The sequence below is a fragment of the Alosa sapidissima genome, chromosome 1 (genome assembly GCF_018492685.1).
Source record: "Alosa sapidissima isolate fAloSap1 chromosome 1, fAloSap1.pri, whole genome shotgun sequence".
In the NCBI taxonomy this organism is placed as follows: Eukaryota; Metazoa; Chordata; class Actinopteri; order Clupeiformes; family Clupeidae; genus Alosa; species Alosa sapidissima.
Genome location: NC_055957.1, coordinates 31,408,994 through 31,433,389, shown reverse-complemented (window position 1 = coordinate 31,433,389; position 24,396 = coordinate 31,408,994). Strand labels below are relative to the sequence as shown.

Here is a 24,396-nt window from a genome sequence, read left to right as displayed (position 1 = left end):
GATTTTAAAAGGTGGAACTTTTTCACCGTAAAATGTGCACTGTATCATGTAGCCACTCTGCGTCTTTTTATGTCCGCGTCCACATTAATACCATTCCACTCACGTTATCAGGAGAATACAGTAGCCTATTGAACGCTTACTTTGGTCTCACTCATTGCATCCAAATAACAGAATAGCAAACTCCAAGTTATGGTAGGGTAAATTAAGCTATAAGCACATAGGCAATTGAGCATGAAGAAAAAAGTGAACGGGACACTTTTTGAAACTATTTCAGCTTGTGTAGCCTATCAGTGCTTTCTGAACATATTGAACACACTTTTAGAAAAACCGTGATAATACCGAAAACCGTGATAATTTTGGTCACTATAACCGTGAGGTTAAATGTTCCTACTTGTGTGTATATGTGTCTGTTTGACACTAGGTTTTAGTCATGTCCCTCAGGTTGTGACAGTATTCTTCCGCCAGGGCATAGGGCCCTTCACCAAAAAGTATGGCAATTTTATCATTGTCTTCAATGTCTATAACATTTGGAATGGTTTGCTGTAAGTTTATGAAAAAGGTCTGTCTTAACATGTCATATTTTTCGCAGTGAAGAAGAAACCCTTCCAACCAATTTCAACCCTTTCACAATTTCACCCCTTCCTCTTCTCTCTCTCCCACTGTATGCGAGGGCGAGGCACGCTCAGTTTGACGATCACAAAAGTGAAAGGAGGAAACTAAACGTGTTGATTATGACATAAAGGTAACAGTGTCTTACCCCATCACTTCTTAGGAAAGACAAAATATTTGCCTTGACTCGAATCTGGAATTGCCATAGCCTACGTCAAATCAGGAACCGTTGTTCTGAAACAGCAGTTAGGCTACGTTTACTGGAACTGGAATGAATCTACACATTACTCAATTTTAGCATCTGCTAAATTCATATAACCCCATATAACTAACCATAACTATTTTGTCGAAGTGGTTGTTGTGACATGACAATGTCAACTATATTGCTAATTTCATACGCTACTGAAAAAAGATCTGCACGCCTAAACAATGACACAAAACATATTTTAACATCACATAATATTACAGCCTGTCGTTTGGCACGAATATGATGTCCGCTCCCGCCAAAGGTGATGTGGAACTTTTCAACCAGGTCCGCTCCTAACATATAAATACCAGCGCTGCAACACTGAAGCGTCATTGTTCATTACCTACATTGCATTTGGAAAGACTTGTTTGGAGTCGACTGATCACCGTGATGCCTGAAGTAGCACCTAAGCCTGCCCCGAAGAAAGGCGCCAAGAAAGCCGTCCTGAAACCGGCAAACAAGAGTGGGAAGAAACGCAGGAGGACCAGGAAGGAGAGTTACGCTATCTATATCTACAAGGTCCTGAAGCAGGTTCATCCTGACACCGGCATATCCTCCAAGGGGATGGGCATCATGAACTCTTTCGTGAGCGACATCTTTGAGCGCATTGCCGGAGAAGCTTCTCGCCTGGCTCACTTCAGTAAGCGCCGTACCATCTCTTCCAGAGAGATTCAGACCGCTGTCCGCCTGTTGCTTCCCGGCGAGTTGGCCAAGCACGCTGTGTCTGAGGGAACCAAGGCTGTCACCAAGTATACCAGCGCCAAGTAGATGGTCATCGTCTATTTAAAACCAACGGCTCTTTTAAGAGCCACCCATTTGTTGTTTAAAAGCTGTTTCCATTGATGTTATTCCGTTTTAGAAGACCATATCTGAAAATCTAAAACATTAAAGCCTGTGTTGCAGGTTAACCACCACTGTTAATTAATGGGTACATAAAGCACTCAATATGGACCCTTTCAAGAGAGTTCCATTATCAGCATCATAGTTGGCCCCACAAGACTTCCTTTTTAACATTCCATATGTTATCTTAATGCAGAGGAAGTAGATTGGGGCCCAAATAGAACGTTCAAGCATTGTTGTTGTTTACCTTGTTGAAAGGGTCTATATGTATAGCATTTTTAAAAATGTCTCAATGGTGTTAAATGCCAGTTTTTGTTGTTTTTAGCATTAGCGGGTTTTTTTTTTACGCAATTCGGTGATGACGTCACATTGGGGACTACATGATCTGCGCTTCATTCATTTCAATGGACATCGCGGTTACACTTTCAACATAAAGTTTGTATATTTACACTTCGAATTTTGTCACAGCATTTATATCACAGCTACCCTATGATCTACCAATGATAATAACGGTGCCTGATATCAATTTAGTATTTTTTTCTGAATTTCGGGAGGTCTTGTTTTGGAGGGTATGTTTTACATTCATTCCTATGGGAAACGGTCGCGGTTACACTTTCAACATAAAGTTTGTATATTTACACTTCGAATTTCCTTACAGCATTTATAAAAAGATAACAATGTCTTCCGATTTTAGTTTAATGCAATTTTCTGAATTTGAGAGGCCTCGTTATGAGGCTATACATACCGGGCAAACTTAGTCAGAAGATCAGAATATAAAGAATCATGATAGCTAGCTATGGGCTAACTTTCCAGTCCCACCTGTTAGCCACCCCTGTTGTTGCAAACTTAGCTTCTAGCCGCCGCCGATTAGGCTGGTCGTGTCTTCAGCATGAATATTTTCGATAACTACTGCTCGTGATTGATTGCCATTGACATCGTCAGGGTACGGCTTACCAAAGAGGGAGATAATATGGGCAAGTCGCAGTTTTGCAGGTGCTTGTGTGGGCTGTGCCGTCCCGATGGAAACTGTGGTGGAGAGCTGCAGTAACTAGGGAAGCGAGTGCATTTTGGCCGCTGGTCGAGGAGCTCCCCCCGTGTCCAGCATATGACATGATCTATCTATCTACCTGTCTATATATCTAGGCTATCTATAGCCTATCTATTTATCTATAATCTGCGCTATCTACTGTTGAACAATCCCATACTAGTCTCTCTTTACTCCACACTCTTTACTCTCAAGGTGGACTTTGGTCTGTAGCCTCCCCAAGGTGACGTGATGCAATGCATTGTGGGGGAAAGGAGAATCACTTCAAACACTGAAATAGTACCTGCTTTTTCGTATTATATTCCGTTTTGTGATACCCAACAACATCAAATACAATGGATAACAGTTTACATGTTTATTACCAACAAGCAAATTGTGCAAATTCGTTGGAAAATTAACCCTGCAACACGGCCTTTAAGTGGTTGTAGGCTGATGTTGCGGGCCTTTGGCTGCCGCCATGCAGGAGATGCACTGATAACTAGCCTATGGCGATTTAATCTGTTACAGGAGTTGTAAAACAGTTTTAGAACGTAGTCATCCGAGTCCCGCCCCTTCCGTTTGCCTCCATGGGACCTATCTTTCAAAAAAATTTGAACGGCAGTCTATGGCGAAAAAGAAATTATTTTCTGGTCCCGGTTGACTTGTGCCTTGAATTACCCATATGATGTTTGTCAATTTTAAAGACAATTTTTCATGTAAAGACATTTGCAGTTTGTTTCATAACTATTGAATAACAACATTGTGAAAGATCATAATTCCAACGACTACAAACCCATCAGTCTCGCTAGTGACGTTAGCTTATTCACAGCCACACTAGATTGAACAAGCATACTAGCAACAGGTCTTAATTGGGCTTTCCTTGCCGAAGAAAATACCATGAGTCAGAGGATTAAACACATCAGGTAAGTTGTATTCGTCCATAGACTGTACATTACATACTTTTAAGTGACATAGCAGGCAGCAAGATGCAACCGTTAACTAGCATAACAGCTCTTATCGTTTCATTACGTTGGTGACGTACATCGTTCGAGAAGAGAGATGTAGTCCACTGAGTGGATTCGCACAAAACCAACATAACTTTCACAGTCTATCGAACAACAGTACTTTCTTGACGTGAAAAATTATCTTTTAAATTCACACACATCATATGTGAAATTTGTGGCACAATTCAAACTGGACCAAAAAATAATTGTTATCTCTCCATTAACTAAAGTAGAATGGGCGGGACTTCACCACTCTATTACAATCAGACATCACATCAAATTAAAGGTCCAGTATGTAGGAAATAATGGAAAATAAACTGTAACCATTCAAAAAATGATCACCATATGTTGTCAGAGAGTGAGGAAACACAATGAATTGAAGTATTGGCTTATTTGACAATATTACTCTAACCCGTGAAACCCCGTAAAACCCATGAAAAAAAATCAGTTACGGGGCGGAATCTCTTGGAATTTTCGTTTATGTTTTGAACGATTAATTCTAGAATAGCGTATTAATAATGGGCTAGCACGTCCTCCTATTTGGGATGCCAAATTAGCAAAGGCCAACTGTCAACAGCTGTCAGTTGTAGTCATGAACGCCTACAAGAGGCAGGGAAATTTCCAAAATTAAAACAAGAAACAAAGTCAAGTAAAAGTCAATATCAAGTCTGACGCAGAGCTGGCCATATTTCTCCATAACAGGTAGCCTATGCTAAACTTCATCTGCATCGCTAACTTCAGCTAAATATGTTACGTTGGTTAGAGAGGTATTTTTTGTTTTCACTGTTTCCGTAATGTGTAGCTGGGTCATGGTTGGAGAAACGTTAAAGCAGCTGCAGGTCAACTAACGTTAGCTAAGTCTTCATTACATCTGGCAACCCAGAAGAGGCTCGCGTCTGGTAGTCTTGAGAATGTTCACCAGTGTTTTGATTTTGGCCAACAGAACGTTCGGTAACAATCCTACAAATCGCACCTTTAACTGTTCTAACTAAACATAGTAAGTTTCTAGCGTGACAGGCCTAGTCAGATGTTTCAGATAGCCTGACAATGTTTGGTCCATTTGAATGCCCACATTTATGGTGTTCTATGATGTATGGAAGCATATGTGTAGCTTAATTCAAATGAGAATGCAATCTCCAATATGCAATTCAAAAATACATTACATTATCCAATTGCCAATTCATTATGTAATTTAATATTGCAATTTGCAATAATTTCCAAATTGTATTTTAATCTGCAAAGTGACAATGCAATCCTAAAATCAATTTAAATTTGGTTAAAAAATAGAATAAACATGGATTGAATTGCATTCCATTTTGCCATGGTACTTCAGTCTCAAAATTCAAATGGCAATTGATTTTGCATTTCAATGTTCAATATTCAGTTTCATCATTTAACAGTCAATTTGTTTTTGCAATTTAATATTCAAAGTGCAATGTAGGATTGCATTTTGAAAACATATTTGGCAAAACTGACAATGCCAGTTCTATATATACAGTCTATGAGAATGTCTAATAAGGGGAGAACCTTCACTCTCGGAACTCTTCCGGTGTGGTACTGCATCTAGGGGCGCTCGCGGGCGAGTCCAGAATGAATGGAGGTCTATGGAGCAGTACCCCTCAAAATCCACTTTTCTCGGGATATAATTTTTTTTCAAGTAATTTGAATATTGTATTCGAAAGGGGAGGCAAAGACCATACACTTGGTTGAGTATTATATTTTTTAAAGTCACTTAATTGTTCTAAAAAGCCTTTACAAACGTGCCAATGACGTCATTCATTAGCATGATCATAGCATAGCATCAATGCTAGCGTGTTATGGGCAACAACGACCCAACCTGTAAGAAAACGAAAGGACATGACTCCCGGATTATTTCACTTTTGATTGATAATCCATATCCATTTTGCAAAAAATAAAATAAAATCTGAGGGTTTCAGTAAATAGGTGAAAACAATAAATTTAGCCATGTAGCTCCATAGGACCCCATGTATTTTGGACTCGCCCGCGATCGCCATCTAGGTGAACTCTGGTGAACTGCAGCCAAATTCGGTTTGTATGGGATTAATAGAGTGGGGAGGCTCTCCGTAGACGGGCTCTGATAGCGACCCAGATAGCAAACATACACTGGGACGGAACTGGGCCACAACTACCACAACGTCCGGCACGGATCTGCATAATGGACCTGATCCGACGTCCAAATGCACATCGGTCCAAAACTGGTCTGGATCCGTTTGACGGATCTGGTTCCAATAAGGGCTAAGACTGACCCAGTTCCGTATGATAGTATGTGTTACTGACGTGTTCCAGATCTGCTTATCATATGCAATACGGGTCCGCTTATTGTGTGTGGTACGGACCCGTTTATCAGATATCAGCTGGCTTTATTTGACATGTGAAATGTGATTGGTAATTAATTATCCTGAAAAATCCGTTTGCTACACATTTGCTAACAGGTTCGTTATAGGTTCACCCAGGCTAAAGTTTGTAACGTTTTCCCAACAGCTCAACCAATAAACATAAGCTAGGCTACAAACACAACTTTACACATAAGTGTCTTATTATTTTTTTTATTCAACAACCTGGCTGTAGAAGTGCAATCCCAGACAAAGTTTAAGTCGTGTTAATTCCATCGTGTTCCCATCAATATTCAGGCTGTCTCAGTCACCTCCATGGTCAATCTGAAACAACACAAAATAAACATTAACAGTTAGCCTATTTTCAATGGCTAAGTCACAATTACACTTGTTTTTTTATCATCAGTGATCCTGTTAGCGTTATCACTGTTTTTTTTTTTGTTTTTTTTCAAAATAGGCTAGTTATTGTGATGGCTGTTTTGCTCAAGCTAAGCTAGTAGCCTATATTGCTGGAAAATAATAGTATAAACTTACAGTAGCCCGTATCAATCGCCCGACTGCTTGTTGTTGTCTCTGAATAAACCAACAGAGATAAAAAGCAGATAGCCTACCTTGAAAAGTTGGGCTGTGTCCTAGTCCAACCCCAGGCTGGCAAATCATGTCAAAAAATGTGAGCAAACCAAAGATCCTTGATTAACGTTACTGCTTGGACTTCTGCATGCGTGGCACGAATATGGGGTTGTCTCATAGCACTGTTTGATCTGACACAAACAACACTAATTTTACCACTGCTAGGTAATAATAAAAATAATGAAACGAGCATATGATCAATATTGAGCCAACTATATCTTCTTTTCCAGCCTTACTGTAGAAATGAAGTGGCCATGGGAACATAGTGCACCCCCATGGTTTCTAAATTTGTGCCATTCCAAAATACCTTTTTTTTTCTTTAGCAGCCAGTTGACAATGAAGTAGGGAAAGGACAGTCAATTTAGCAGAATCAGCCACCTGGGTCTGCTGTGAACCATTACCACCTGGGTCTGCTGTGAAAAAATGGTCCTTCGGCTCATATCCGTATCACAGGTTTGGGCCAAATCAGTGTTTTGTATTTTAAACGCATTTCCTGACTTCCAGTTGAGTTGCGGAAATCGGACCTGGGACAAATCTGTTAACCGGTGATAAAACAGCATTACTAGCAGAGCTGAAACCTCTATCAGGAGCAGATCTGGCCCACAGTCAGATACCGTATGTCCGCTACAGGCGGATCTAAAGGCTTTTATGCGGATCCGGCCCAAAGGAAATTGCTATCTGGGGATGTTTCAAAGCTAAAGTTCATCAGAATCTTGGGATACGCCCGCTTGACAACGGGAGAGATAGACCTAACGACTGGCCTTTGGCCGTAGCAACCATCCATTTAGAACTAGTAACGGCAGTTTGTCCTGTTGAGAAAATTATTAGTTATATGTGTCGGTTAGTTGATATGTGTCGGAAGAAAGTAGTTCTACAAACAAGACAGTTTTAGCGATTAAAACGTTTAAATTGTAACAGGAAATGAACACAACGCAAGTGGCAACAGTGGAATAAGCGGGATAATGGACTCCACGGTGGTCTGTTCACAGAAGTTAATGCCCTTCTTCTCTTCTTTTTCTCGGAGAATGCCTGAGCAAGGGTGAGGATATCCTTCTCAATTTCAGTGATTTCAGTGCCACCTGTGGTCACTCTATACAAAACACATTGATCTCAATGGGGCATTTTGCCCATGTTCAGGGTGCAAAATAAAAAAGAAAGATTTGCATTAGACAGGTCAAATTTGGTGTTTTTAAAAAGAAGAGATCATGGAGAATAAATATATAAAAAAATGTTGAATACAAATATGTTGAATACAAATATGTCTACTGAAGGCCTAAACAGAGCCCAGCCAAAAACTCCAATAAAATATTTTGATCAACTTTGAGGGACAGCTTCAACCATGCAGGATCATCCAGACCAAATGTGACAATTTTGCTACATACTATTCCTATTTATATACCAGCATGTAAAATTTGAGCCTCCTACATAGTTTAGTTCTTGTGCTATGGGCTTGTGAACTTTGACAAAAAAAAGAGGCCAAACAAAATCGACACCCCCCCTCCCCCTGTAAAACTGGCTGTATCTTGGGAAGTATTGATCTTACATGAAAGTAATTTTACTGTGTGTCTCCTGAGTAACATAGGTACTGTACACCTGGTAATTCTTTCTGAATTTGTGCGTGGGCCCTGGTTGAATTGGCTTGGCGTCGGGGCCGTTTTACAACCTCGACCGTGCATTAACTTCTGTGAACAGACCACCGTGTCGTCCATTATCCCTTACATCATAGGCCGCTTGCTATTTTTTTCCAGTGATAGACGACGTTGTGGTTAACTATAGGCTACTGCATACTTCTTTACACTCTTCTTAGAGAACGTTTACAATGTCAATGTCAAAACAGCTTGTTACATCAAGATACATAATATAGTCTCTTTATTGCAGCAGATCTAACTAGGCCTACTTTATGCTAGGCTACTCCATTTAATTGGGAACGCATTTGAGCGTAACCTGACTCTCGCCAGATGAATTTCGTTCCGCTTAGCTACACCTAGCTCCACTCAATTTGAGCGTGCACGAGAGGGAGAGAGCGCAGCAGGTTCCAGCTGGCTTGTCATTGTTGATAATTGATATCTCCTTTTTATAAGAAACTTTTAAAAGGAAATCGCGATGGCAACAGTAGTTCCCACTACTGACCATTTATAAACTGTGAGAGGGCACAGCCATAGGCACAGCACTAGCTATATTTGAGTGGAGCTGGCAGAGTCTTAAAGAGTCTTAAAGAGTCTTAAAGTGACAGTGCACAATTTATAAATTAATTAAACCGCATCAAATTAACAGTATTTCTTAGAAATTAATTTTCTACAACAAAATTACTGTCATTTAAATGATACAAAACGTTATGCTTAGCTGGAATGATAGAAAAACATAATTCCAGCTAAGCATTCAATGATAAATACTGAATATTATATTATAATACATGATAATAAATGTGCAATAAGCAGAATTTAAGCGTGGCTGCATGTGACATTTTTCAATGACATAAGCTTAACAGCTGTTTTAAGTTAAGGCTATGTTCAGCCTATTGAATAACTTGTTGATAGAGAAGAAAAATTATTTTGCGGAATGATGCATCTGAAATTTGCAACAATATGACTCAAAAACAATCTCTGGTAGCCTATAAGTGACATCATGCTCTGTCTGCCACTCGTCTGTAGCTGATCAAAATTACATAAGCCTAAAGCTTTGAGTTAAGCTATAGCCTATGTTTAGCCAATTGAATAACTTGAATAACAAACCATTTTGTGGAATGATGCATCATCATATGAAATTACTATAGCCTGTAAGTGACATCACACTTTGTCTGCCACTCGTTGTCTGTAGCTGGTCGTGCTTTGCATGTGTGGCATTCTGAAACGTCCTTAAATTCGTGACCATTATCGCTCGTTTCCATTTGGGACCTTACTGTTGGAATTGTCGTTTGTTTATTCAAAGTCTTAAGACAATCCGAAGCAGCCTGGGCTATTCGAAGTGTCCGTTTATTGTCCGTTTATTTTCACGTTGTTTTGTATATTCACTGCAAACCTGTGTTTGCGGATTGTGATACGTGTGTGTATGCAAAATCCATGGAATGATTTTATGCAAGCAACCCGCATACAGAGGCATTCTTTATTGTTGAGGTCAGACACAAATATTCGGAAATTGGCAGATGAGGTGACATTACTCAGCCGCTGGAATCCAAAGCGTGTTTCTCGGTGACTGACTATCATCAAAGTGAGACCTAGCCACACAATAGACATGGGGTGGAGCTCCCCTGAAACTGGTCCCCTTGGAAACAGTGCAGTGCAGAGATAAACGTCCTACGTAAATAAGCATATTTTGAAATATGCATTCAAAAATCTTCAAAATCGAGATTGCACACCTTTGTGCCACGCGCGAGCCACATACAAAATCTTAGGTCAGTCTGACAAACGCTTAGCGAGATATGCGTGCCACAGACATTAGGACACACAGACGCTTCTTGCTTTATAGATAGATGATAGTAAAGTCCAATGATGCCATATCTACACAACAAGGCACTCATTAAAAGCCTCATTGGACTGGGCACTAATTGGTTGGGCCAGATCTTTTGCTCGGAGACTCGTGCCCCGAGGTATCCATAGATATATATATATATATGTATATGTATATATATATATATATATATATATATAGATAGAGGTATGCATATATATATCTATGGAGGTATCCGACTTGACTTCACTATCATATTCTCCAACCACGGCGGCCTCCCTTGCAACAACAGAAGAGGCGAATTTCACTCATTACAAATAGGCCATATCTTTCGTGTGTAGTTTATCTGTGTGTGTTTGTGTAATGTGTGTTGTGTTTGTGTAATGTGTGTGTGTGTATGTATGTGTGTTTGTGTAATATGTGTGTATAGTGTGTGTGCGTAGTGTATGTGTGTTTGTGTAATATGTGTGTGTATGTATGTGTGTTTGTGTAATATGTGTGTGTAGTGTATGTGTGTTTGTGTAGTGTGTGTGTGTGTAGCAGGGTTTCCGTTGTCCGGTAATTACCGGACATTGGCTGGGAAAAAAATGAAATGTCCGACAAAATGAAATCTCTCCAGTCAAATTGTCCGATTGAAATTGGCTAATAATCCCGTCCCCTAACGCAATCTGAATTTGAGAATAAGCCTTAATATGTAAGCCTATATTATACGTCCTCTGGCTATGTTTTTAAATGAACAGGCTCTACCGTTTGAAAAGTAAGCTATTAAACAACAAGCATAGCCTGCGGCATTTCAATAGGAAGCGCACGCTTAAAACGTCCATGTTAAACAACAAACAAATGAGTGAGGCGGTTCAAACATGGCCAGGCCCAGGCAGACTAGCCTTAAAAGTTTTTTCAGAGGCCAGACGCGATAGATGATGATAAATTGGAAACGTCTGAAGCCTCAGATGTCCGGTCAACTCCACCACCACCAGATAAAAAGCAGAAGTGTCGGGCGTATCTGTCGGAATCAGTGACATTGGAAGTTGAGTTGCGGGGGGGGGGGGGGGGGGGTAGCTCCAAGACACTGTCATTCTCCGTGTACACTGGACATGCAAAGTGTTCTTTACCCAAAGCATACAGTAGGCCTATGTGTTCTCTGTCTATGATCTGCAGGGTTAGGACCTCCTCGACAAGGCGATTACTGGTCCGCGGATAATTTCTGGCACAATTAAACGGTATCATTGAACCGCGGCCGAAAGAAAAAGAAACTAAACATTTCCCAGAACAGGAAAAATGTCTTAATTTATTGTTATCAAATAAAGAGGCATAGCATTAGGGGGTAGTGGTGTGAGCGCTCATTCTTGTGTGTGCGCATCTGTGTAAGTTAAACAGTCACCACTGGAGATAACGTGGCTAGCAGCAACAAACAACGTAGCCTTTTTAAAACAACAAACGAAGCGGACTCTTGCTGTCCATTAAAAGATACTGGATAGGCATGTTTAAGTTAGGCTAATGAACATGTTGCATTCTATACAACTCGCTTATATATATATATATATATATATATATATATATATATATATATATATATACATATATATATATATATATACATATATATATATATATATATATATACTTTTTTGATCCCGTGAGGGAAATTTGGTTTCTGCATTTAACCAGAGACTTTCTAATGTGGAGACACAGCACTCAAAAAATACTCCATAGAAATGCATGGGGCTAGTTTGTCACGCCAATATGGCCGTTGTCTACACATATCCCACCCCTTCCTCGGCAAAATGTCGACATGTGAATACATTGAGCCAATCATGTGGTGTGATGTGGATACATTGAGCCAATCATATGATGTGTTGTGAAGACATCGTGCCAATCATCTGTTGTGATCTCGCCGCTGGAGCAAGATTGGTGTTGTGAAGCCTTGCGCACGCGCAGTTCGACCCAAAGACTGTGCCCGATGAGTGCCCATAAAACGTTGGTATATGGCCGCCGAGTGGAGGGACTTGCCTAAAAGGACTTTGATTTAACCCAATCGGTGAATTAGTGAAACACAAACAGCACACAGTGAGGTGAAGCACACACTAATCCCGGCACAGTGAGCTGCCTGCTTCAATGGCGGCGCTCGGGGAGCAGTGAGGGGTTAGGTGCCTTGCTCAAGGGCACTTCAGTCGCGGCCCACTGGTCGGGGCTCGAACCGGCAACCCTCCGGTTACAAGTCCAGAGTGCTAACCAGTGGGCCACGGCTGCCCAAAACTTTGTAAAACCCTAAACACAAGTGAAGTGTCTTCATCCAGTATTCCTTCAACTCAGTGGTCACATGACACTGTTGCATCCGTTCTCTCTGTTCCTCTGCAGGTGTGCAGGTTGGGGGCCGTCAGCCCATGAGGTCCACGTGCAGCTCCCAAACCTGAAACTCTCTGAACTCTTCTGAACTATCACCACCCAAACACACACACACACACACACATACATCCTGAAACTGCCTCAGTTGGAGATAGGAGCTCTTCTGAACTAAAAACACCCAAACACACATACACATACTGTACACACACACACAGTACACACAAAGTATGTGTGTGATACCGATTGTGTGTGTGATACCGATGATGTCAGGATCTGGTTAAGTTTGTGCCACCCTGGTGGCCATTTTGTGTATTGTCCTGTGTTTGTTTTTGCCTGTTCCCCATGTGCTTTGTGTTACCTGCCTGTCACCTGTCTTTGTCTCCGCCCCATCTCCTTATTTGGTCTGTGCTTCCTGTCTTGTTAGTTTTCCCTCCTTTCTGCTTCCACACCTGTTCCCCATTATCGTCTCGTTGGTTTCGTCCAGTCCTCTGTCTCTCTGTTAATTGGTCTGTGTATTTCTACCCCCCTGTCTCTTTGTCCTTTGTTGGATCGTCTCTCTGTTTGTCTAGTCGAAGTCCTGTATGTATGTATGTATGTATGTAAGTAAGAAATTCTTTAAATGTAAAGTTTGTGTTAAAAATAAATTCTGTTTTGTCTGTAATTCTGCCTGGTCGAGTCTTGCACTTGGGTCCTCCTGCACAATCCTGACAGATGATGTGTGTGTGTGTGTGTGTGTGTGTGTGGGGGTGGGGGGGGGGGGGGGGGGGAAGTGGCATGTCCCTACCCTATAATAATCGCTCAAGGTTAGTGAGTGTGTTTGTGTGTCATACCAGATGTCGCCTGACTGATTAACATATATTTTAGGTGAATTTCACTCTCATTACAAATAGGCAAGTCATTTATCAGTAAATTAAAGGAGAAGTTCGGTGTGATATTGACCTAAAGTGTGTTGAAACATGATGCCGAGTGAACTTTTGTCTCATAGCTCATCTCGGTTTGTCCCCTGCACTCTGGCGCTAGTTAGACGATGCTACCAACAGGTTTTCAATGGGGGTGCCACGGGCATCGGCCTAGCCATGCAAATAAATCACTATTTTACACCATTTACGAGGCTCAAAGTAGCTCCATACTTCATTGGTAGACTTCCGAGGGCCCTGACATTTAAAACGAGACATTGAGAACTTTGAAAAAGCACTGGTAGTTTATTTACCAGACGATTTATACAGACCGTACCTTCAGGAAGTTTACTGTTTGCCGCCATCTTGAATTTAGTCACGGTAAGTCGAGTGACTACTACGAATGAACTGGTATGATAAGGGATCAGATTCCAAAAATAATTCCGTGGAAATGCATGGATTCCAGTTGCACCTACACGTTGCATGGCCGGTTTTCTAGCGACTCGGTCTATACTGCATAGCTATGCTAGGTGAACGATTCGCCTATTACAAGTTCATTTAACATCAAATTGGCTTTGTAAAGGTGAATCTTGCATTGTGTATCTTTTAATAGAGGATTAAGAAAGATATGGCCTCACGTGAGCCACAGTTCATCAGACACAAACAGAGAGAGGGAGAGAGAGAAACACACAGAACACAAACATTTTCTTTTGGTCACAGGGTTACATTTTTAGGCCAATAGGTTTATTTATTAGTGCTTGTGTTCTTGCAGAATGTATTTGAAACCTGTTTTTCCATATCCAGCTCTTGAGAAGGGACTTCAAAGTCCAAATTAATTGTTGATCATCCAGCAATTATCACATCACCAAGCACACACTTGGCCCTTTCGTCCAGCCCAGCTATTTCCATGTGTTAAGGATGGCCGTGTTGGAGTGTGTGCTGTTATTGTGTCTGTGTGTCTCCTTTGTGTGTTTGTGTGTATGTTTCTTGGTGTGTGTGTGTGTGTGTACGTTGGTGTGTGATCATCACACAGTGAGATGACCGCATTGATTTCTGATTCTGTGTGTCTCTTCAGTTGTTGTGCGCTTCAATTATCTGCACTGTCAACTTAGTATGATGTGTGTGTGTGTGTGTGAGTGACTGTGTGTGTGTATGAGCATTTGTGGGTGCCTGTCTTGACATTGTGTGCCCCCCCCCGTCCCTTCCGGCCCCTTGACCCTGCGTGGGCAGGCTGGAAATGGACCCTGAGAGGCGGTCACATTCAAATGCAGTCAATCACATTGGCATTATTGATGCGCACACACACACACACACGTTTAACCCACCACCCCCAGGCTACCTTTTGAGTTTGAACTTTGGCCCATGACCTTTCTGGATCAATGACTGTTACCCTCTCACACACACACACACACACAAACATACACACACACACCCTGTTTTGAGGACAGGGTTAAAGTTTCAGCGGTCCCCCTTGTTCTGACGTTGCTGTAAGGTTTAAGTTGTCTCCGGGGGGGTGGGGGCTGACTGAGTTGCTGATTGGAAGTCAGAAGGTTAAAAAGTCGTGTGTGTGTGTGTGAGAGGGAGAGAGGAGGATGGTTTATAGAGACACAGACAGGGAGTTAAGATGTGTGTTACTATATATTTGTTTGTGTTTCTATGAGTGTGTGTGTTTGTGTAGTGTGTATGCATGTGTGTTTGTGTAATGTGTGTGTGTGTATTTGTGTGTGTGTGTGTGTGTGTGTGTGCTGATGCCAGAAGTCCTGAGGTCCCTGGAGCGTTGAGGAGGTTGTGATGTTGACCTGCATGGGGAGAAATGAAGCGCCAGCCCTGAGGGACGCAGGAAACAGCGCCATCCTCAATCATCTCACCGCTAAGCACCTGCAACAAGTCAATTCCGCTCAATTAGAGTATTTATATAGCCAAAGCTCTGTAAACAACAGCCTCTGGTCATAATCACCCCGACCAAAGACCCTGTGCTACTCCGTTCAGGGCATTGTCTGCGTGTGTGTGTCTCTCTGTGTCTGTTTGTCTGTCTGTGTGTGTGTGAGAGGGAGAGACCTTCACTGTTGAGCAGATTTGACTGCAAGTCAAACGGCTCCTTCCGACGGACGACGGCACAGAACACACCAAACAGACTTGTGTCACCGACCTCGCCAGACTATCCGGCGATGTCCGACGGCCGATAATCGTGTTGGTGTGTCACAGCCTTTAAATATGTGTCGCAGTGCCACAATTAAGATAAAATATCTGACACACACAAAACAGACCGGAAAACACAGTCTGACTCACTTTAGTCTGACAAAAAAAGTTGACAGAGAATCCCTGGAATGACCCCCCTGTTTCAGTTATACGTTTAGACAAGATTTCAACTCGCTTTGTAAAACCCTAAACACAAGTGAAGTGTCTTCATCCAGTATTCCTTCAACTCAGTGGTCACATGACACTGTTGCATCCGTTCTCTCTGTTCCTCTGCAGGTGTGCAGGTTGGGGGCCGTCAGCCCATGAGGTCCACGTGCAGCTCCCAAACCTGAAACTCTGAACTCTTCTGAACTATCACCACCCAAACACACACACACGCATCCTGAAACTGCCTCAGTTGGAGAGAGGAGCTCTTCTGAACTATCACCACCCACACACAAACACACACACACACATACATCCTGAAACTCCCTCAGTCAGAGATAGGTACTCTTCTGAACTAAAAACACCCAAACACACATAGCCAGAGGTGGGACCAAGTCACTGTTTGGCAAGTCACAAGTAAGTCCCAAGTCTTAGCAGTCAAGTCCAAGTCAAGTCCCAAGTAAATACAGAGAAGGGCAAGTCGAATCGAGGTATTTTTTTTTATAAATACAGATTAAAACATGTTCAATGTTTCTGTCTTGCAATCTTTTACGACATGTGCATACCTGAGTAATCTGCACAAAACGTATAGCTACATGACACTGTCAATTGCGGAGCCCACTGTAAGGATGAGTAATAATTTGACTAATGGCATTTCACTGCGCTATGCCACAGATTTGCCTGCAAACAATTTCTTAGGCTGTCTGCCAGTGGCGACTCATAAGGGAAGCCAAGGTCAACGTGCACTTATATATTATTTAAAAGATAATAATGACAGTAATTTTGTTTTAAAGTATTAATTTCTTAAATACTACACATTTGATGCTGTTTATCTCATTTGTAAATGGTGCACTGTCACTTTAAGCCCATTGTGCCACTGTCCACACGTTCTCATAATGATCTTTTTTTACCAGCTCCATTCAGCCTATGGCTAGTCTCTCAAACACTGTTTGTGCCACATGTATAGCACAATATTAACAATGATAAGCCTGATATTAAGTTGGCACAAACAGCTTTCAGTCCTTTGGAAAGAGAAGCATGTATGACATGATGCTTGCTTGACATTTACTGTTTGCAATTAAAAGTAAATTATGAGCCTGGTAGCCAGTAGCCACCTATAGCTACAGTAGCTGAGTGGAATGCGTTTCAATCGGAATATCATGTGTTTCATGCAAATAAATTATAGAATACTTCAAGACTCACCAGTTCCATTACACAAAGGCAAAGACGACTCTTCATATTCTTGTCCACTTTCCAAATCACAGTGAGTGCAGGTAGTATGTCATAGTGATCTCAGTTTATAACAGTAGGCTAGTGAGAACCGGATAAATTCGCAATCTCCTCTAATCTCGTATTTGTTGCCTTCACGATTTCCTTAATACGTTTCTTATATTTAAAAGAAGATATCAATCATCAACAACAATGACAAGCCAGCTGGAACCTACTTGTTTTCTCTCCCTCTCGTGCGTGCTTAGATGTGTTCTCAATTAAATGCAGTAGGCACTGAACTGGCCGCAACTGTCTCCGCTATTTTTATTTTTAATTTTTTTTTTAGTCGCGGAGGGAAAGCGTCTCTGGGGTGACTGGTCCACGATCAGGAAATTTAGTTTTTGATTCGAGACTTGTCAAGTCATCACAAGTCAAAGAGGCAAAGTCCGAGTCAAGTCTCGAGTAAATAGTAGGCCTATTCAAGTCCAAGTCGAGTCGCAAGTCATGCAGAATTTTATCAAGTCAGGTCTGAAGTCATTAAAATCATGACTCGAGTCTGACTCGAGTCCAAGTCATGTGACTCGAGTCCACATGTCTGCTGTACACACACACACACACACAGCACACACAAAGTATGTGTGTGATACCGATTGTGTGTGTGATAGCCTACCGATGATGTGTTTGTGATGAGTATATGTACAGGTGAATGTGTGTGTGTGTGTGGGAGTGGCATGTCCCTACCCTATAATAATCGCTCAAGTTTAGTGTGTTTGTGTGTCATACCAGATGTTGCCTGACTGATTAACATATATTTTACTATACACTCGCAGAACGAAACACTCATACACTCTCTCTCTCTCTCTCTCTCTCTATATATATATATATATATATATATATACTGTCACTTTTCTGTCATGCATCTGACTGCATATGTAAGTTGTACAAACTTTTCCTGCCATCATCATATCCAAGGTAAGAATTACAGTACTTTTGTGTGCCAATTGAAAACGGGAATTTACTAGAAATATAACTTTTATTTTTTTCACAAAGCCGTTATCGATAGTCATGTTAGAATTAGCTAGCAATTAGCTAACGTTAGTGATGTTAGTTTCCAGTAACTAACTTCACCATTATGTGGAATATCTGGAATGGTAGTTCATATCATATCTAGCAATAATTCTGTCTGGGATGTCGTTTTGAATGTAGAGTTTTGGTTTCAATAAAATATCAGGTGCAACTTAGCTACATTTAAAGTGTCTGGTATCATGCAGGCTAACATAACAGACACAGATGGAAGTTGTTAATGTTAACTAATAATGTTGTGAACTTCCCAGGGACATTCTAGGTAACACAAATGAATTAAGTAATATGTAAGCTATGCAGTTTAGCATGGTCATTAACAGACCTGTCTTGTAATGGATGTGAATGGGGGCAAGCATGATGCATTTGGGGGGGGGGGGGGGGGGGAGGGGGGTTATACGGACAAGTAAAGGGATGGTGTCTGAAGGGTAGTGATGGGCTACATGTTCTTTATTTCATAGCCCTTATTTGCCCCTTGTTTGAAGTATACACACACGTAGAATCGCATAAAACATAAGCATGTATTTGTGTCTGTAACTGTGTTTAGTTTATCCCCTCTTTTTTTATGTGTGTTTGTTGTTATGACTGTAGTGGGCTCCTTCAACTGTCCAGGTCAAAGTCGGTCTGTCCTGATGGTACTACCTGCTACTTGATGATGTCTGGTATACATCGCTGCTGCCTTCAACGTGGTGTAAGTGTTTGTGTTTTGTATGTATTGTATTGTATTTTTTTGCTACATGGTGAGGGCTATATGGTATGTTATTGTGCATGCTCTAATTTGTTTGACATATGTGCGATGTAATGTAAATACAGAACCTAATCATGATTATTGCAGCTACTTAAAATAGTCTTGAATTTTGCAATTTAGCCATTTGTTTACCATTGTGTTGGTGGTAATGTGAGCGGTGTTCTAAATATCTGCGAAACTGATCATTATTTCAAATAATGATCATTGACTGATCATTATTTCAATAATTGTACAGCAACTCAAGTTATTGTACAGCATGCATATTTTTTTATTTAATCCTATCTTTTATTGACAGAGCCCTCACAAATAAACTGATATCAAGAATTAACATAGTTGGTGATGGTGGCAGGGTGCCTTCAAAAGGTAATTACAATTTCTGTTCTATACACCTGATTAACTTACCTTAGTTATTTTTTTAATGCTATGATTTTTATCTTAATCAACAATAAAAAAAATGTATGGCAATTGCTGTTTTATTTTTTTAGGTGCCATCCAGCAGTCCCAGCCTGGAGCCAGAGGCTGGTACTGCACGTCAGATGGGGGAGGATCTATGTTAGGCATCAGAAAGGTGGTGTAAGCAAGAAGGCAAGTGCTATGATGATATCACACAGACATACTACTGCTCAGAAGTGTAGGGTCACTTTTAAGTGTCCTCTTTATCAAAGTCTATAAAGTGTATCCCAAACTTTATAATGGTGGTGTATATATAGTACACATCTGCATTACTTCTTTTGCACCTGATTATAGGCTGCTAGTGTGGGTTTCCTTTTTTCATCACACAAGCTGAGTACTTTGCATTAAAGGTGCTTTAAGCGATGTTGGGTAACGTCACTTCTGTTGACGTTTAAACAAAACAGAGAGCTAGCTTGCCCCTCCCTCTCATGCAACTGAAACTCTCCTGAACGTCCATGTCGTCGGTGATTGGCTGGAACAGTTTGTTATGTGTCATGCTCCAGGCTGGACCAGGCTGTTTTTGGAGCCTGGGCTGTCCAAAGAGACCACCTTTTTTACAGTGTACAGGGGACAGGCAGCTAGCGGATGGTCAGGTGATATTTGCTGTATATGACAAAAAATGTTTTAGCTTAGAAACTGCAACATCGCTTAGAGCACCTTAAATTATATTCATGGACAGGGTCGATCGTCAAATATATTCTTATATATGCTTTCTTTCTCTTTTACAGAGCCCAAACTATTTTAACGGATTATTTTATCCTCAAGCGGTTCCACAAATTTTATGTTAATATTGGAAGTGTAAAGAGGACAGGGATGTAATTGCTAAATATTTTTCAAAGGTGATTTTGTTAACAAAACAGAAACAAAAGAAAGATGTTTGAATACATGGGGGTGGAGGGGGTTTGCAAAAGATAAGTAATTTTGTCATAAGTAATTTTGTTTGAATGTAAAAAAAATTAAAAAGGTGTTTGAATACATATAATTTGAAAAAAAAGAACTTGTTTTTTTCCTCTGTACACAACCCTGCGATAGTGAAGAACCATACACTGCATTTAAATAACCATTTACATATAAGCAAGAACCATTCTTATCTGAAGAACCATTTTTTAATGGTTCTACAATGAACCATATGGGTTTCTAAAGAACCCTTTTAAAAGAGGTTCTCCAAAGAACCTTATTTTCTATAAGTTCTTTGAAGAACCAGAAATGGTGCCTTGAAGAATCCTTTCTTGGCGGTTCTTTGAAGCACCTTTGAGGGTTCTTTGAAGAACCATACAATGAAATGGTTCTTTAAAGAACCTTAGTTTAAAAGGTTCTTTGTTGAACCAAAAATGGTTCCCCTATGGCATCACTCTAAAGAACCATTTTTGGTACTAGTTTGCACCTTTTTTTTTCTGTGTGTACTGTATATCTATCTCTCTCTCTATCTATCTCTCTCTATATATCTCTCTCTCACACACACACAAACACACATACACACACACGCGCACACAGACACACACACAAACATATACACACACACACACACACAAACATACACACACACACACACACAAACATACACACACACACACACAAACATACACACACACAAACATGCACACACACATACACACACACACACACACAGCTGGAAGTTCATTTGACCTTTACTCACTTCCTGTTAAGTGTGTGTGTCAGTAGCAGGAGAAGACAGACTTGTACAGACGGTCTTTGTCTTACACTCACCTAAACCCACACTTAGACACGCAAACAAACAAAGATTCATAGTCTGGTATAAATGTGTGTGTGAGTGGGTGGGTGGATATGTGTGTAACTATTCCAAAGCTGTGAATCATAAAACAGTATATTGGTGGCACCAGTTCAGCTCCTTTGAACTTGAAGAATTTCACGTTTACACACACACACACACACACACACACATATACACACACACACACACACAATATAACGTCATGTCATGGCTGAGTGGCACAAGCATAACAAACACCCAGAAACGCTTCAAGGCGCGCACACACATACACACACATACAGACACATATAAAGACACACACACACATACAGACACATATAAAGACACACACACACAAAGAGATTACAAAGGTGATCAAGGTGCGTGTGTGTGTGTGTGTGTGCGTGCGTGCGTGTGTGTGTACGAGAGTTGTGTGTGTGTGTTCATTAGGATATGAATGTGTGTGTGTGTGGTCATTGGGATATGAATGTGTGTAGTGTGTGTGCTCATACTGTACGTGTGTGTGTGTATGTGTGTGTGTGGTCATTGGAATATGAATGTGTGTGTGTGTGTGTGGTCATTGGGACTAGAGATGCACCGATTGCAATTTTCTAGGCCGATACCGATTTCCGATTTTTCATAGAGTTTGACCTGCCGATACCGATTTTAGCCGATTCCGATTTCATTTCTTCTAACCATTTTACAGCACACACACAAATAGTTATTTTCTATCTTTTCTTTGATAGAACATGTTAATATAGACGTGTAATCAACTTATCAATGATGAAATGGCTGTTAAAAAAAAAATGGAACCGGTGAGCAGACAGATTCTTTTTCAAGTCTAACTTCAGATGCAGTATCAAAATATAGCTGCAAGCAGCAATGTGGGGGCCAAGCAGGCAGTTCAGCAGTCCAGATTTGGCATGAAACTCAATGCCGTGGCATCAGGCATATAGCATTAAGCAGTCACAGCAAGTTCCATGTCAAACAATCCAAGATTGGCTGAGTTACAAGGTCAAGTTTCACATCAAAACATAACTGATTTTGTGGGGCTGAACTAGGGCTGAGTGTTGCCGCCCCCTCACCCAGCCAACCCACCGCCGCAATCGCCCCTGCCCGTCCCACCCCGCCCCACCCTTGCACGCACGCATTAGAATGAACTGGATGGAACTCAGTTTCACATCAAAAATAAAAGATCGATTGAGATATGATCATGCTTGCTGTAATTTCAATGCCCCCATAGAGGTCAAAGGTTACCAACTTATTTGTGCATCATCAGGATGAACCAGATGGTTCTAAGGGCTGTCATTGACCTCCATTGCAGAAGAATGCAGCAACTACAGGCCAAAATAAATTTTTGCTAATTACAGAGCCCCCTAGAGGTCAAAGGTCACCAAATTTCTCGAGCGTCCTCCTGGTGGGTCCTGAGGACCATGTACTAAGTTTGGTTTTGATACATGAAAGCATTGCTGAGATATGAGCTCACTTCCTGTTTGGTGGCTTCGCCGCAAATTTTGATTGGCTGTTACAGCCGAATGCTTCTGTCAATTGTTCCAGAAAGCAAAGCACTGATAAGGCATGGTCTGCAGATGGGCTCTGCCAATTTTGGTGAGGATCAGGTGAAATTTGTGACTTGCGAATACTTATTCATGTTTTTGATTAAATCCAATATGGCGGCCGACTCAATTATGTTGACATCACAAGTTGGCCTGGGTCAGCCGAAGGACATCCAAAAGTACTACTAGACACCACTAGTATGTTTTAATTCCAAACACATCAACAGCTACAGGCCAAAAGGCATTTTTGCTAATTACAGCGCCCCCTAGAGGTCAAAGGTCACCAGAGTTTTTGTGTGCCCTGATGATGGGGTTATAAGTCGATATCCTAAGTTTGGTTATGACAGATGAAAGGGTTGCTGAGATATGAGCTCACTTCCTGTTTGGCGGCTTCGCCGCATATTTCGTTTGGCTGTTACGGGCAAACAGTTTTAGTTCCGAAGATGAAAATCGATAACTTTTGTGCGGCTTGGTCTGAAGATGTTATGTGCTAAGTTTCGTGAAAATCGGACAAACTATGTGAGGTGTGAAACTTTTTAAAGGTTTTTGAAAAAATCCAAAATGGCGGAAAATCCATCATGGCAGAAATTGACGTCATAGGGTGCGTTGAACTCGGCTTGGTCCAAGGATTCCAACGATACCACATTTTTGGCAATCGGGCATATGAGTCAAAAGTTACGTGCGTGAACGCACGTCCAAATTTGACCTGTTAGTGGCGCTAGAGCGTTGGAGGTGCCGGCTTGAAGCTTAGTGAAATGAATTATTGGACTGTCCCCAATCAGTGTGCCAAATTTCACAACTTTTGACCAGTCGGTTCTATGGGCTGCCATAGACTTCAATGGCGGAAGCGTAATAATAATAGGGAAGAAAACATAGAATCACTATGGGTTGCCCTGCAGCTTCGCTGCTTGGCCCCCAATTATGGATTAAGTTAAGTTATGGAACACCCATTTTATGCTTCTCACATCCAATATCCAACTAAAGATTTAAGAACAATTTTCATGATACATTTGAACATACTACCATGTAACATATTTTCATATGCATTGATGAATTTATGGGAGGGCGAGGGAAAAGTACCTACCTAGGCTATCACGCAAACACAGAGGAGAAGTGCTAATAGCGATTAGGTGCTCCACCATATGAAAACAGTGCACGTCTGTTTTGCGGTGAAAAAATTAAATCCAAATTCCGGTTAAATGCATCAATTAGGCTATAGAAACTTTCAGAGACGACTGATTCAGTATTCAGAGCATCAGTTTTCTTCATTGTAGGCTACTATGTCAAAAGCAACTTTAACGTTTGTTTGCCTTTCTAATAGGCTATCGTTTGTTCACTTTCACGACATCCACTTCTCAATCTGCTAGACTAGGGTATTTTAAGGCATAGCCCTAGTCTACGTGCAGTAAATAGTTCGAGTATTTTTTTTCCCAGTGGAGTAGAACTACTAGGGCTACTGTATGTCGCTGCTTGTTGACATCTTATATGTAGCCTAGCCTATGATCGCTAAACTTTGATTATTTTTAATGTCGCAGTCGTTTATCTCCGTTCAGCAGTCTTGTGGTTCAGCTCATAGACAGTAAAAGAAAGGGTTCAGCTGTGGGCACGCAATTAGCGGCAGTGACGGGCGGTGATGAGCGATGTTTACGTAGCCTAATGAAGCGACAGCTTAGTAAATTCCACGCAGTAGGCCAATGGTAAAGCACAGCGTTTGCTTAGAAAAACTCAGTAGCCTATTAGCGCTTTCTTTGTAGCCCTACATCCAGCCCTGAGTGTTGGCCTGGTTGCTAGCTTCTTCAAACTTTGCAAACTCAGCTGGTTGTTGTTACAATTGCGGCGCACGAGTGTATTTGACCGGCATAAAATCGGCATGTCTCA

General features: G+C 41.2%; 1 protein-coding gene and 1 long non-coding RNA gene across 2 annotated transcripts; both read left to right on the top strand.

Annotated features, from left to right (window-relative positions):
* Nucleotides 1-1,200: 1,200 nt before the first annotated feature.
* LOC121709380 (histone H2B 1/2-like) lies at nucleotides 1,201-1,765 on the top strand. Its single transcript, XM_042092701.1, has one exon. The coding sequence runs from the start codon at nucleotides 1,247-1,249 to the stop codon at nucleotides 1,622-1,624; it is 378 nt and encodes a 125-aa protein (XP_041948635.1). The 5' UTR covers nucleotides 1,201-1,246; the 3' UTR covers nucleotides 1,625-1,765.
* A 16,078-nt stretch (nucleotides 1,766-17,843) lies between these two features.
* On the top strand, nucleotides 17,844-19,322 carry LOC121709392. The gene is made up of 4 exons (XR_006031946.1): nucleotides 17,844-17,921; nucleotides 18,621-18,720; nucleotides 19,073-19,140; nucleotides 19,263-19,322. It is a non-coding gene; the product is annotated as an uncharacterized LOC121709392 (long non-coding RNA).
* Nucleotides 19,323-24,396: the final 5,074 nt, after the last annotated feature.

What these genes read in the sequence shown, in the direction of transcription:
- LOC121709380 (XM_042092701.1), top strand. Translation starts at nt 1,247, where the DNA reads ATGCCTGAAGTAGCACCTAAGCCTGCCCCGAAGAAAGGCGCCAAGAAA.